At 44.8% G+C, this 16216-nt stretch overlaps 1 protein-coding gene across 1 annotated transcript in view; it reads right to left on the bottom strand.

The window, feature by feature from the left end:
* Positions 1–16216, bottom strand: part of c4b (complement C4B (Chido/Rodgers blood group)) — a 59345-nt gene that overhangs the window by 24792 nt on the left and 18337 nt on the right. Inside the window, exons 9-16 of the mRNA XM_054740320.2 lie at positions 14660–14780; positions 14407–14548; positions 13322–13434; positions 13086–13244; positions 12835–13002; positions 12556–12753; positions 6219–6362; positions 6000–6123 (exon numbers count right to left, since the gene is read on the bottom strand). Coding sequence (XP_054596295.2) covers positions 6000–6123; positions 6219–6362; positions 12556–12753; positions 12835–13002; positions 13086–13244; positions 13322–13434; positions 14407–14548; positions 14660–14780 — 1169 coding nt within the window. The remainder of the gene's footprint in view (positions 1–5999; positions 6124–6218; positions 6363–12555; positions 12754–12834; positions 13003–13085; positions 13245–13321; positions 13435–14406; positions 14549–14659; positions 14781–16216) is intronic.

Below are 16216 nucleotides of genomic sequence, written 5' to 3'. Positions count from 1 at the left end.
TTTGTCACTGTTCCTAACGACTTTTCGATCCTTTTCAACAAGTTGTATTTTGAAAAAGCGCCTAGCAACAAACCTAGCGACATTTCTGAGGGCCCGGCATTTTCTCGGCCGGGCCGACGAGAAAGGTACAGCTGCAGATTTACGCCTGCTGCGTCTAACCCTAACCCAGATCTGCCTTAATATCACTTTATTTAACCATCCATCCATACATCCATTTTCTTCCACTTAGCAGCTTTTGATACAGTCAACCACCAACTCCTGCTAGATCGTCTACAACACTGGGTCGGTCTTTCAGGTCCTGCATTGGTTTGGTTCTGTTCTTACATGACAAATAGGACACTTTGTATGTGGATTGGTGACTGTCAGTGCGTTTACATGCAGCCAGTAACCCTTTTAAAACCCGAATATTCACAATAACCCGGTTCCGCAGGTCCTTGTAAACACCGCCAAAAACCCGGATATGCTCATAACTGGGTTTTTAAAAACCTGGTTACTACACCTGGGGTAACCCTTTTTTAACCCGAATGTTTGGTCGTGTTAACGCATACCGGGATATCCCCATCAAAGCGTGTGTTCTGTGCATGCTCTGTTCGCAAAGAATCTTGGTCTTTTGAGTAGCGAGACGTCTTGTACGCGCCAGAACACCGGAAGTAAACAAGTAGGGAGCAAAATGGCGAGTCGCGGCACAGCACCACACTTTGAGTGACGAGGAAACTAAAGCACAAACAAACGCGGTCGCTATCTCTTCCGAACTGGGAAACATGTTGTTTTCACGGATACCGGAACAAGAAGAACCGGAAAGAGAGTTCTGTCCTAGGGCCCCTTCTGTTTACCATCTATCTTCACCTTTTGGGACAGATTTTCGAGCGGTACGGCATAGGCTATCATGTCCACGTCAATGATTGTTAGATATACCTGGCCATGAATGGACTAAACGTAGATTGTCCTGATACAACTTTTTCACTTCCGATACAGTATTTTTTTCTTGTGAGGCGCTATAGAAAGATCTTTTCTTCTTCTTCTTCTTCTTCTTCTACAATACCGATATCTGTGCAGAGTATGGACTAGAAACCCCAAGGTCAAAGTGGGAAACACCCCCTAAGGATGTAGAGGATGAGCGAGCCAAGCTCTGGTGGGACTTTCAGATCCAGACTGACAAAATGGTGATGGCGAACCAACCGGACATTGTGGTGGTGGACATCAGCAGAGCACAGCCATTGTAGTTGATGTAGCAATACCAAGTGATGCCAACATCAGGAAAAAGCGATGCGAGAAACTATGAAGTACCAGGGTCACAAAGAAAAACTCAAGAAACTCTGGAGTGAAAACATTGGTGGTGCTTGTGGTCATCTGGGTACTCGGGGCAGTAACCCTAAAACTGGAGGAGTGGTTAAAGCAGGAAAAACATCAGGCATTTCAATCGAGAAAAGTGCAGTTCTAAGAACAGCTAAGATACTGCACAGAACCCTCAAGCTCCCAGGCCTCTGCTAGAGGACTCAAGCTTGGAAGGATGAGACCCCCCACGAAGGGTGAAATGGGAATTTTTTAATAAACAACATAACGTGAGAATAATAATGATGAAATAATGGGTTTTTATCTTTGTTTCTGGCTAGAGGTCATGAACGAGGGGCATTGCTTTCAACTGTAAATATGGACGTAATAAGAACGGCTAAAAGTACAATAAATTTGTCAGACTCTAGATCGTCTTTTCAGATAAAAAATATTCTGGATTGTAGCTACACTATAATCAGATCAACTATTGCTTGTCCTTACAAACGTTTTAGAGTTGAGCTGTTAGAATTATTCAAAGAATTGTTTCAACCCAACTCTAGAAATAGGGTGATGGCTCGGCACATAAACATTTTAGCTGAGAGGGGGTTAATTTATTCTCACTGGCCCATGGATGTAATGGCTGACTCGAGCTGAGCGAGAGTTGGAGATGTGGCGTGGCTTCTTAACCCAAGTACGGAGTGAACTGACGCCGGGTGGAGTGAGCACGCTGTGTAATATAGGAGCCGGGTGCGCAGCGGTGTGAAGAAAACAGCTGAGCACGGCGGCTCCCACAGCACTGGCCTGACTTCTAGGAGTTGTCAGGTCTCTTAGATCTGGCTGATCTGGTTTGAATTGGCTGATTGAGCTGAGACGATCTGGTCTGGACTCTGAGTTCGGTTCGGTGAGAACGATGACTGAGTGAGTCGGCGTTGTGCGGCACCTCCCTAAGTAGCCTTGGCGGGTGACGTGAACCGGAAGACTGGCGCTGGGGATGTTGGGTAATGGAGTTCGGAGGGTCTGAGCGGCTCTGTGGTTCCTCCCTTGAGGAGGTTGATGGTTGTGAGGGAGAAGGCGTGACATTGGATGTCTCAAAATATACCAAGAAGATGCTGGAATGTGTCACTGGAGGGAAGAATGTCTGGTTTTCCTTCCTGGACCAGCTGTCTCCATAAAGCAACCTCATAGATGTGCATAAAAATAAATAAACGGATGGTTGAATAGATAACTTTCTCATTAGGACCCGTCCTACCCAAGCCCCAATAATTCTGCAGCAAATTTGAAGACAACAAGGAAGTGGCAACATTTGCAGTTCCACCCTCATCCTCTAGGGTTTGACAGCAGAAGTGAGCAAATCTTCATTGACTCCCATGTTAAAAATGGTCATTTCACAGCAGAATTAAACATGTTTAAAGCCTGGTTCAAAAAACCATTGTAGGCTTAATAGATCTAGTTTACATTAATGACAACTTTGAAGGGGTTGATTTTTTTTGTAACTCTTCTAGTCAAGTGGAATTAAATGCTCAAAAGTCTGAATAATTAATGAGCATCTAATGGGCCATTCCCATCTGTACCGGGTCGGCCCGGGCCGGGTAGCCCCAGTCGGCCCCAGCCTGGCCCGGTTGATTCCACACATCCTTGCCTTAAGCCCATGTGGGCTGATTCTACCCACCAATCAGAGGCTTGCTCTAATGGAAGGTGTGAATTTGCTGTCAGCAGTGGGTGTGTTGGCCCTGGTCGGCCTGAAGCAGACCCCCTCGAGAAGAGGGCTGAGAATGAGCCTTGGTTGGCCCGGAAAAATACCAGGCCACCCAGATATGTAAACAACCTACGTTACCCGGCCCGGGCCGACCCGGTACAGATGGGAATGGCCCAAAAGTGACTTCAGAGCTAGCTCCGGGGAAAGGCCTCAGCCTCACGTTAATAGATGTTCGGCCATTTCGACTCTCCGAACTTTAGTTTTTTTGCGTGTGTATGTTTGTGTTTGAATGTTAATCAATGAATTAGTTGGACAAAAGGGCAAGGTGTGGTTACTAACAGACCATCCAAGTAGCTTCTGCTTCTTTTTATCAGTAAGTAAATTTATACTTTTTCGTTGGCTGAATGGGGGGAAATGCTGTGCCATTTAACTGCTTGGTCAAACATTTAGTGGGGCTACATAAGAACCTTGAGTGGGTGTACAGCTTCTGCCTGAGAAAAGCAGGTGGCTGGCTGTTCCCGTTTCCCTGGGTAGCTAGGCCGGCTCCAAAGCTAGACTCATGCTGGATCTCTGAGAGGGACCACAAAAACACCACAGCTCTTTTTGTTAGACGCCATTTCACTTTTGTGTCGCTCAACCTCATTTTTCTCGCTGAAAATGGCCGGAAAAATTATGTTAGCTTCAGGTTAGTATGTAGCTAATGTCCTACTGACCTCCGGCTTCCAGAGTGGGGAACATCAACAACGGCGGACACGCGGATCTTTCACCGCAGTGGACCAACTAAGCCCGATATCCTCTGTCAGCTTACCAAGTTATGATTTGTTACTAAGCAGGCTGGCGGTGTCTTTACTTTTGAGTCGCTCTACCGCGTTTTTCTTGCTGAAAACATCTGGAAAAACTCAGTTAGCTTTGGGTTAGCATGTAGCTAGTGTCCTGCTTTCCCCTGGCTGCCGGAGAAGGGACCATCAACAGCGGCGGAGATGCAGATCTTACACAGCAGTGGACCTACGAAGCCCGATATCCTCAGTCAGATTATCTACGATTTTATTACTAAGCAGGCCCGAGGTGCCTTTACTTTGGAGTCGCTGTACTGCGTTTTTTTGCTGAAAACGGCCGGTAAATCTCTGTTAGCTTCGGGTTAGCATGTAGCTAATGTCCCGCTTATCTTCGACCGTGGAGCAAGAGCTGATGTAAAAGGCTAAGGCACCCAACTACGATCGCAGCTGTATGAGGCTCCGCTTGTAATTTAACAGTCCCAGTCCAGATTAGATCTCCACAGACGATCAGTATGACTACAGCCTCGCACGGGAGCCAGTCTGCTGTGCGGGTGGGATACCCCGGTCCAAGCAGCCCTTCTTAGCTTCTTGGGTCAGCTAAGTTTGCTAGTAGCTATACTGGTTCATTTGTTCCAATCGTTGGTTCCAACACTGTTCCAAATGTAGCATTCCCACCCTTTGCTTGTCTGGACATGACTAGACCTGTGACATGGTCAAAATAGCGGTGGTGGAAACCTCACATTTGGGCACAAAAATGTATAATTCGAACATATGGATATGAATTGTCGAGTATATATGTCGATGGTCCTACTCAGGCAACCTAGGCTGGTGTTGGTACCAGATAGCAGAGCCTTAGTTGAAGAGGAAACCCTGAAGTGAACGGCTGTAAAAGGGATGGCCTCTAGCCTTTAGATTTATTCCCATCCTTACCTTGGCATATGTCCTGTTGCCTAGAAACCGTGATGCAACTAAACAGGGGCTAAAATTTGGGACCTGCCTCTGTATATGTGAGGAGAATATTATTTTTAGCCGGAGACATTGTCACTGTCATCAGATCAGCCCTTTCAGCAGACATTGTGAAAAAATTTATATTTTTATCAAAAGCCATGAAAACTGAATGAACCTGAACAAAAGTTCACAAGTTGGAATGCTTCATGTGTTTCATTAAAGGGAATAGAGAAAGTAAATGTTCCAAATATAGAAAGCATTTCTGCTGTGTCAGTTACAGCTGAGAGAGCCAAAGTATTGATCTAAAAATGTCCTCTCTCTCTCTCTCTCTCTCTCTCTCTCTCTCTCTCTCTCTCTCTCTCTCTCTCTCTCTCTCTCTCTACATATATATATATATATATATGTGTGTGTGTGTGTGTGTGTGTGTATTGAACTGTTACATGTTCTTTTTTAGTTTGTTTTGTTTTGTTTTATTTATTTAATTTTTCTCTGACAAGTTTTTGTTGGAGAATTCAATTAAGTTTATTTATATAGCACCAAATCACGACAAGAGTCGTCTTAAGGCACTTCACACAGTAAACATTCCAATACAGGTCAGTTCATTAAGCCAATCAGTAAGAAGATTCCTAAATATTTTTGAGAATCTAAACATACCTGTTTACATAAGAGAGACACTTTTTTTTCTCTTTTTCCCTCACTGTGCTGAAAAAGACCCAAACCTTGAAATTAAAACCTGGACCATACAAAAAAATTAATAAATAAAACACCTGGACCATACCACCCACACTTTTAGGCATACTGTTAAACCTTGATTACATTCTAGGGATAATGTAGCATCACATCTAAATCACATGAGACAGATGTATACGTTTAAAGAGCAAGTCAACCCCTACCAGAGTCTAACTCCACTCCCACTTCATGTTTGAAAAATGCAACAAATGCTGTTGCCTGGCAGACCGAGAAGGCGGAGCTGCTAACAAATACACACATACACACACACAGGCTCACGACAGCATTGTGACATCGTAATGTACCAGTTTACATCATAGCATACCTCTTAGCCAATAGCGGTGGCAGATTTAATTTAAAATACAGTGCAGAGTTTTTACCTGACAACGGCACAACACTGCCAGTTTTAGGCAGAATATTTAAATTTTAACTAAGATGCACTGAAGTGCCAAATTATTGATGACATGTGTCTGCAGCACGATTAGACACTCGTTAATTTAGTTTATCAGCAAAAAAAAAGTTTTTGGGGGGTGACTTGCTCTTTAAGTAAATGATGTATACATTGGTTTATAACTCACTCCTCCTCCACTGCTGTTCAGATCGGGATGAAAAAGCTAGACCAGCCTCCATAAGCACTGATGATGTGTTTATTCCTCCATTATATGTACATCCTTGGTCATATGACTTCATGGAAGAGAATACCTGTTACAAGAAAAGCAGAAGCTTGGGTTTGCTATATTGGGCATTTAAAATACCTAAAAACAAAGGAAATAAAAAGAAGTATTAAGAATTATCACCTGTTTGGCTGTTAGTTTATTATCAGCTTTGAGACCATAAAAGGCTTTATCCACAGCCAGCAACGCCACCTTAGCTGACTGACCATGCAAATCTAATTGTAGCACCAATGATTGGGCAGGCCGAGGCTGTCCTTTATTCTCCACCTATGAAGATAAAAAAATGCTTTATATATGGGAAGTGTCTCTAAACAAGCAATCCTAAAACAGTACAATTTCTGCAACTCAGCAATATAAAAGTTTAGTATTTGCAATGTGAGGAATGTCCTCTTCTGACCCCAAGTATCAGATGAAGGTCATAATCACTGCATTTTTATTCTTCTCGTCTCTCGTCTCGCCCTCTTCCGCCTTTCCGGGTCCGGGTCGTGGGGCAGCATCCCACCTAGGAAGTTCCAAACTGTCCTCTCCCCGGCCACCTCCACCAGCTCCTCCGGTAGGACCCCAAGGCGTTCCTGGGCCAGTTCGGAGATGTACTTACTCCAACATGTCCTGAGTCAACCAGGGGGCCTCCTGCCAGCAGGACATGCCTGAAAGACCTCTCTGAGTAGGCATTCAGGCGGCATCCTAACAAGATGCCCAAACCACCTCAACTGACTCCTCTCAATATGGAGGAGCAGCAGCTCTACTCTGAGTCACTCCTGAATGTCCGAGCTCATCATCTTATCCTTAAGGCTGAGCCCAGCCACCCTGTGGAGAAAACTTGTTTCAGACACTTCTATCCCTGATAGAAGTGTCTACCCTAACCCTAACCTACCCTAACCCTAACCCTAACCCTTTCCCGGGAGGCTGAATAGTGTGATACCCTTATAGTTGGAACACACCCTCTGGTCCCAGTTTTTAAAAAATAGGACCACCACCCAGGTCTGCCACTCCACAGGAACTGCCCCTGATGACCAGGCAACGTTACAGAGACTTGTCAACCAAGACAGTCCTACACAGGTCAGATCTCATCCACCCCAGGGGTTCTGCCAGCGCATAGTTCTTTGACTACATCAGTGACTTCTGCCCCAGAGATCGGATAGTCCATCCCCAGGTCTCCTCTGGTTCCTCCTCGCGATGCGTGTCAGTGGAATTGAGGAGCTTCTCAAAGTATTTCGTCCACCACCCAACTATAGCCCCAGTTGACATCAACAGCTCCCCATCCCCACTGTGTACAGTGTGAGCAAGTTACTGGCTTCCCCCCCTGGGGTGTCAGATGGTTTGCCAGAACCTTTTTGGAGCCGATCAATAGTCTTTCTCCATGGTCTCGCCAAACTCCTCCCACGCCAGAGATTTTGCCTTTGAACCTGCCACTGCTGCACCCTACTTGGCCCTCCGGTACCTGTCTGCTGCCTTTGTAGATCCATAGAGCAGTCATGCCCTGTAGGCCTCCATCTTCAGCTCGACAACTCCCTTAACCTCTGGTGTCCACCATCAGGTAAGGTGGTTACTGCCAGGACTGGCACCGGCCACCTTGCAACCACAGCTAGCAACTGCCGCCTCAACAAGCAGAGCGAAACAAGGCCCATTTGGACTCAACGGCCCCCACTGCTCTCAGGACGTGGTCAAAGCCCTGCCGGAGGTGGGAGTTGAAAACCATCTGGACATGTTCATCTGCCAGGCGTTCCCAGCAGACCCTCACAAAACGTTTGGGTTTACCAGGTCTGCGCAGCATCTTCCCCTGCCTGCTGATGCAGCTTACCAGCAAGTGGTGGTCAGTTGACAGCTCCGCTCCTCTCTTTACTCGAGTGTCCAAAACATACAGTCTCAGCTCAGATGATACAACTGATGATACAGTTGTATCATCTGATGATACAGGTCAATCATTGACCTGTAACCTAGGCTGCCCTGGTATCAGGTATACCGATGGGCATCCTTATGTTTGAACATGGTCTTTGTTATGGCCAAACTGCGACTTGTGGAGAAATCCAATAACAGAACGCCACTCGAGTTAAGATTGGGCGGGCCGTTCCTCCCAATTACGCCATTCCAGGTCACGCTACCATTGCCAAAGAGAGCATTAAAGTCCCCTAGCAGGACTATGAAGTCCCCAGTTGGAGCACCATCTAGTAATCGTCCCAGGGACTCCAAAAAGGGTGGGTACTCTGAACAGCTATTTGGTGCATAGGCACAAACAACAGTCAGGACCTGTTTCCTGACCTGAAGGCTCAGGGAAGCTACCCTTTCATCCCCAGCAGAAACCCCCAACATACAGGCAGAGAGCCTTGTGGAGAGTCAGAAAGCTCACCCCAGCCCTCCGCCTCTCACCCAGAGCAATTCCAGCATAAAAGAGAGTCCAACCCCTCTCAAGGGCTTGGGTTCTCGAGCCAATGCTGTGTCGAGGTGAGTCCAACTCTATCTAGCTGGTACCACTCAACCTCTTCCACAAGCTCCAGCTCCTTCCCCGCCAGAGAGGTAACGTTCATTACCTCCCAAAAGCTAGTTTTTTGTGTCCGGGGATCGGACCGCCAAAGCTCCTGCCTTGGTCTGCTAAATGATTCACATTGCACCGGACACTTCATGTTTCTCCTGCATGGGTTGGGTCCACAGGTGGATGAGCCCATGTATCCAGTTTGGGCTGGGCCAGGCCAGGTCCCATGGGCACCAGGCACTCGGCCACCAGGCGCTTGCCCACAGGCCCCAACCCCAGGTTTGGCTCCAGGGTGGGACCCCGGTAACCCTCTGGGCTGGGTACTTCCATGAAGAGTCTTCTGAACCGCACTTTGTCTCACCCTTCACCTAAGACCAATTTGCCATGGGTGGCCCTACCAACGGCACAAAGTGCCCCAGACAACACAGGTCCTAGGATCCTTGGGGCACTCAAACTCCTCCACCACAATAAGGTGGCTGTTCAAATAACACTTTTGACCGATATTATCCTTGTGGATCCTGGTTACTTCTGTTCATAGTTGGAGTTACGCAAAAATGCCAAGCAGACCTAAATAAAGTGTTTGCAAGCATCAACAGTTGTTTTATTAATTTTAAACTTGACCTGTGACTGTTTGATGGAAGAAACAAACCCTGTCATCTGTGGGGAACTGTCTCTGTCTGTAACCCTCTACAGAAAAGCACATGCACTGGTTTTAAAACCTCACTTGTAGTTTTCAAGGCTGTGATGAAAAAACATAAAAGAATAAAATAGACTTCATTGATTCAACAGTGGGGAAATTCACTTGCTACAGCAGCACATACTCATAAGCCCTTTTTAGAAGACAAACTGTGTCGGCAAATCAGCATAATATTGTCCGGGTTGGTTCGCTGGAGTTTTTGACAACGAAAAATTGCACCCACATTTTCAAAGTGAACACACATTTCTTTTAACAATGGTAGTTTTTGCATCTTTACTCAGTGCGTTTACATGCAGCCAGTAACCCTTTTAAAACCCGAATATTTGCAATAACCCGGTTCCGCACGGCCATGTAAACACCGCCAAAAACCCGGATATGCTCATAACCGGGTTTTTAAAAACCCGGTTACTACACCTGGGGTAACCCTTTTCTAACCCGAATGTTTGGTCGTGTAAACGCATACCGGGATATCCCCATCAAAGCGTGTGTTCTGCGCATGCTCTGTTCGCAAGGAATCTTGGTCTTTTGAGTAGCGAGACGTCTTGTATGCGCCATAACACCGGAAGTAAACAACAAGTTGGGAGCAACATGGCGAGTCGCGGCACAGCACCACACTTTTGGAGTGACGAGGAAACTAAAGCGCAAACAAACGCGGTCGCTATCTCTTCTGAACTGGGAAACATGTTGTTGTTTTCACGGATGCCAGAACAAGAAGAACCGGAGATGATGCATATTGCGTCTGGACGTAGTCCATACATCGTGACACTACCCCAACGTCCGCATTTAGATCGGGTTATGCAAGCTTGGGGTAACTCTTTATCTATTTATGCTTGTAAACGGGTTATTCTGATCAACTCAAAAACCCGAATACCGACCTTAACCCGATCATAACCCAGATATTGGCTGCATGTAAACGTACTCATTGTTCCCCTGCTTCAGCCCTCTCCCCCCTCCCCCTGCGCAGCGGCCGCAAACTCGCTGATGCGCCTCCAGCCTCTCAGAGTTCCTGCTGATCTAAACATTGAAAGAATATTTTCATTTTTTGTTCCTCACTTCTGATTACTTTCAATAGTGTCTGTTTGTTGCAACCACCAGGTACAAAAACAAACTTGTTTTCTTGTTTGACTATTTTTCTGTCCTGTCTCTGTCTTATCTTCCTGCATCTCATCTCAATCCTAAAGAAAAACTGCTACCTGGTGTAACAGAATGAAATGACTGTTTTCCACCTAAAAGTCATTTCCCCTCTCCTCAGCAAGAACTAATCTGCATGAGATATTGCCTCAAGGTCTCACGCATTTGCTCCAAACTGTTTTCATTTCCAGCTCAAGAGAATAATGAAGACAAAGGACTCATTCTTTTTAATAAATCAAAGAACTCTATTTTTAATAAGCTAATCAAACAAAGAGTTAGTCAATAATAAAATGTAAACCAATTTGTGAAATGAAAATATTAATTACTTTATTATAATCCTATAGAATATAATAAGTAATATAAATTTAAATGTTTCCGTTAGACTGATCACACGTAGCGTTAAGACATGACACATTGCTTTTACTGACCCAATCAGAATCTGCCAGATCTGACGGAGGCGTGGTTTTGGTGGTGCTTGGTAAATCTGTCCTCTTTTCATTCGACCATAAACCAAAACATCTGAAGTATAAAACTAAGCCCACGTCATCTTTAATGCCGGTTCAAAGCGTTCTAGAGAAGTTGTCGGAGTGGCCAATCCGTAATTTTCCTCTTCAGCCGAAAGAACCAACGACAAGCTGGATGAAACCTGTTGCATTTTACCAACCAAGCAACGGTTCCTTTCAGAATAAAAGCTGAACTCATTGACCCTCCGGGTCCATCTGACGCTGTCAACCAACTGTCGCTTTTTACCTGGAGACAATCCAAAGACTAGTCTGTCGTACTGCTGACGCTGTTTCATCGGCTCCGGACCGAAAGAGGGGTTCGAGGACCTGGCAGCCTGGATCTGTACGGAGGTCTCATTCTAAGGGTATGTGTGAAGTGACAAGATGGCGTCTTATGTGTTTATGAATCTCCGAATCAAAGCTTAGCGCGAAGACATCACCTTCACTCCCATCAGAACTTATCGTTTCTCCGGATTTGCTGGTTCTGAACAACATTCCACATTACACCATTCTCCGTCTCACTTCACCTTAGTTACACCATACATTTAGTGTTTAAACTTAGTCTAGTTTTAATTTGTTTAGTAATAAATCTTTAAACTTATTAAACTTGGCTCTCTCTTCTGTTGTCTCTGAGTTAATACGAAGTGTTACATAATCCCTGCAATAAAAAGTTCCAATCTTCTGGTTAAAAGTACCCAAAGATCCATCAGATTGATTTCTTATTTTCTATAGAATCTCATGCCTCATGGTTCATTAAATAACATGTAAATTAACCTTTTACACTGGCTTCATATTTTTCACCTCATGAGTTACCTTTGAATTGCAGTTAAAAAGATCTACCGACCACAAAAATAGCAGGGTGCGAGCCGGCCGCACCTGTGAGGTGAAGTCACCGGAGGACGGAACAGGTGATGCGCTTCGCTCTGCAGCAGCAAAACGCATCAGGCACAAATAAAAGACAGAAAGCATGAAAGGATGTGAGCCTACATAAACGATCGTGTATTAAGTTTGTTTTTGAGGTGGAGACACTTTGATGTTGTTACTGTGGCCGTGCTCAGGACGCATCTGTCTGGAGCGCATCAACGATCAGAGCTCTGTACCTCTCAGGTAAAAATAATCCCCAGAGAGTCCACATAGACAATGTAATATAAGTAGAACCAGGATCGTTTTAGGCCTCCCCCTCGATGTGTAACTTGAGGGCTTCCAGGGGAGCCTGTCACCCTTTCAGGTGAGCTGGGCTCCCTTTAGCTCACTCGTAATTCAGACCCTGCGTATAGCACAAGTTGATCGCGTGAGTTGCCAGAACCTAGCAGACTGTTGCCGGAATGGTCCTTTCAAAATAAGACAGTTCCCGGATCTTATTCCGGCAAGATCCGGCTCAAATTAAGCTCTGTGTACAACAGCCCCAACTCTGTCATTTAGCCACCAGTGCTGTTGTGGCTACATTGTGGCACATCACCAGCATGTGAATTCATGCAAGCGTGGTTCAATGAGTGTTGTGTTGTAAATTGCCTTAGAGGGAGTTCTAGGATTTTAAAAGATGCTAAATAAATGCATTGAATTTACCAATTCACTATTCAATCCCCCATAGTCTTACACATGCAAATAATTAACAAACTTATTTGGTCAATTGAGGTAAGATCCTGTAAGTTTACTCACCGTGACCTCAACGTTCATCTCGCATTGATCTCTGACATCAACCCACACAGAGTCAGCTATGATGAAACCGTTCTCACTGTGAAAATAACCAATCACACGGAAAGATGGAACCATGTTAGCCGTAATCTTGAAGTTGTGTTTAACATTTATTCCAAGTTGAAGTGAGCCAGTTTGTATTATGATACCACGGCTTAAGACCTGCAACAAAGAATAATAACAAAACATTATAACTGAACAAAAATTACAAAAATGTTCTATTTAGTCACTTGTGCTCTTCACCATATAATATATAAATCCCTCTCTCGGGCCATTAACAGTGTTGAATGTTATGGAAAAGTTCTCTTCAACAGTGTACACTTTGTTGGAGGTTGACATGTAAAGGTAGCTGTTACTTGGTGATGAAACCTTTTCTATAATTTTTTCCTCTTGGAGACCATCAGCTGACACCTGTAGGACGCAGAAGTGGAAAAAGTTCAGAATAAGTCAAACAGGATTTATTGAAACCACTACATGCATTTGTGAATACTAACTTTCACTGTAATCTTAGCAGCATTCGGGATATTAAAGACAGGGGACACCATTCCCTCCACATCAGTGGTGCCTTGCCAAATTTCCATTGGGGGATCTTGTACAGTAATGTTTAGTGGCACACCAACTGCTGGGGTACCATCAGGAAGCCGCATGACCACCTATGAAGGAAAATACTTTTAGAAATAATTAAGTTCATGTAACAAGCAGTTTACTCATTTGCTGATCTCTGACATACCATCACATCAAGTGGAAATCCAGGAACAAAATGAGAGCGGGTTCGAGACAGATCTATGTTGTATTTCTGAGAGACGATTGGTAGATAAACTTCTGCCTCTTGTATTTCACCACCTCAATCAAGAAATGTAAACAAAACATATAATAAAATTTCAGACAGGGTTTCATTCATTAAGTTAAATAGGTTAGATGAGACTCCGCCTGGTTTCGGTTGCAAACGTCTGGGCCCAAAGGCTCTCCTAATTTTTGTATAGGATCCAGCTCACATGCGCCAGTTATACCGTAGGCCTATGGTAAAGACTGCTGCACCCAAAAGAAACAGGAAATACGTCACAAGATGATTTGGTCATGTAAAGTTAGAGAGAACATTTTTAAACTACACTAAGTGCAGATCATACACAGGACTTATAATCTGTATAGATTGTCTAGTTGAATTTTCATGTATTTTAAAAAATATTTTGCGATTTCCATCTTCTTCTCCTTCTTCCTGAGAGACTGGTGGGGCTGTGCCCTAGTGCCTGCTATGGACAGGCTTTCACTGCTGGTGTGACAGCTTCTCTGCTCAACAATACCTGAGAAGGCAACAGCTGGCTGCTACCACTTCAACTTTAGGACAAACAACCAGAGCCAGAAAAGAAAAACACCAGTTGAAGTCGAGGACAACAACAAATGTTTGGACCTAAAAAAAACACAACTGGTGTTTTGCATAGTCTCGTTTCCTCAAGCAAATTTCTGGTTCCGGTGGATGCAGATCCAGGGAAGATACCCAAGTGGAGGGGTGAGCATTTCGTGACAGTGTTTGTACAGTATTAATAAGCTCAATGTAACAATGAGACTGTTTTTGTACTTTTTGACTAGCACATACCACACACAAATGTATAGAAACTTCTAGGGTAGATCTATAACTGTAATTAACATATAGTGTTCTGGATCTATAACTATAATATAATAAAGTGTCTGGCTGCATTCACTCAAGATGCATAATGCTGCAAACACATGACATAAATGCAGTTGTCTTCACATTGAACATTTGTTGGCTTTTACACTGCTTTATAGTGAAACTACATTCAATAGTTCCTTTCTTACTTTTAATGTTTGTGACAAATACCCTCACGTGAATTTGGAATCCATCTTCCTGCAAGTTAGAGAGGGTTAGGTTCCACTGTTTTTCAAGTTCCGAGTTGATCTTTTCTAACGGAAGAGCAACATCTGCTGTTCCATCCTGGACCTGAAAAAAGGTGCAATGTTTTAAAGAGATGGGATAACAATGTTAATAGACTAAACATCTCATATATTGAAAGTATGTATAACAAACTGAAAATAAATCATGTTTCTTTACCAAGCCAATCAGCTCCAGTCCCTTGATAATGTCAACCTCTTTACTGTTGTGTGTTGCACCTTTTCTTAGCACTCTGAATTGGCTGTGATAAGACCCATTGACTTTCTCACCATATGAGTACCTAAAAAAATTGTGTAGAGGCTGAGTCAAAGACAGATGTAATGTTACTGACAACGACATGCAGCTCAGATATTAGCTTTACTAAAATGGCAAAACAATTTTTTTTGCTTGAGTAGCTGTAAATACTCATATGCAGACTGTATTTTTAAAAAAGCACAGTGTTTGTCAAATTAAATATCCATCCATCCATCCATCCATTTTCTTCGGCCTATCCAGAGTCGGGTCATGGGGGCACCAGCCCAAGTCAAGCGGAGAAAACTAATTTTGGCCGTTTGTATTCACAATCTTGTTCTTATGGTCACTACCCAAAGCTCATGGCCATAGGTGAGGCTAGGAGTGTGGATCGACCGGTAAATTGAGAGCTTTGCCTTCTGGCTCAGTCCTTTACCATGACAGAGCAGTACAACGCCTGCATCACTGCAGACACAGCACCAATCCACCTATCGATCTCGCGCTCCAGCTTTCCATCACTCGTGAACAAGACCCCAAGATACTTAAACTCCTCCACTTGAGGTAGAACCTCGTCTCTGACCTGGAGAAGACATTCTACCCTTTTCCAACTCAAGACCATGGTCTCAGATTTTGAGTAGCTGGTTCTCAGCCCAGCTGCTTCACACTCGGCTGTGAACCGCTCTAGTAAAAGCTGGAGATCATGTTCTGATGAAACCAACAGGACCACTTCATCTGCAAAAAGCAGAGACACCAAAACAGATCCCTTAACACCTTGGCTGCACCTAGAAATTCTGTCCATAAAGGTTATGAACAGAATCGGTGACAAAGGGCAGCCTTGGCGGAGTCCAACTCTCACTGGGAACGAGCCCGACTTACTACCAGCAGTGTGGACCAAGCTCTGACACTGGTCATACAGGGACCTAACAGCCCGTATCAGAGGGCCTGGTACCCCATCTTACCGGAGTACCCCCCACAGGGCCCCCCGAGGGAAGCGATTCAACGCCTTCTCCAAATCCACAAAATACATGTAAACTGGGCAAACTCTCACTCGCCCTCCAGGATCTCCCTAAGGGTATAGAGCTAGTCAAGTGTTCCACGGCCAGGACAAAAACCACATTGCTCCTCCTGAATCAGAGGTTCGACAATTTTGAGGACCCTCCTCTCCAGAACCTCTGAATAGACCTTACCAGGGAGGCTCAGGAGTGTGATCCCCCTGTAGTTGGAACACACCCTGCAGTCCCCCTTTTTAAATAGGGGAACCACCACCCCGGCCTGCCAGTCCAGTGGAACTGCCCCTGATGTCCACGCAACATTGCAGCCAACACAGCCTTACCTCATCCAGAGCCTTAAACTCCGAGCGGATCTCATCCACCCCTGGAGGCTTTTTGACCACCTCAGTGACCTCTGCCCCAGAGATCGGAGAAAGTCTCCGGACTCTGCTTCCTCACTGGAAGACATGTCGGTGGGACTGAGGAGGTCTTCAAA

This window comes from Nothobranchius furzeri, chromosome 5 (assembly GCF_043380555.1).
Source record: "Nothobranchius furzeri strain GRZ-AD chromosome 5, NfurGRZ-RIMD1, whole genome shotgun sequence".
Classification (NCBI taxonomy): Eukaryota; Metazoa; Chordata; class Actinopteri; order Cyprinodontiformes; family Nothobranchiidae; genus Nothobranchius; species Nothobranchius furzeri.
The sequence above is the reverse complement of the archived record's forward strand: the minus strand, read 5'-3'. Positions and strand labels throughout refer to the sequence as shown.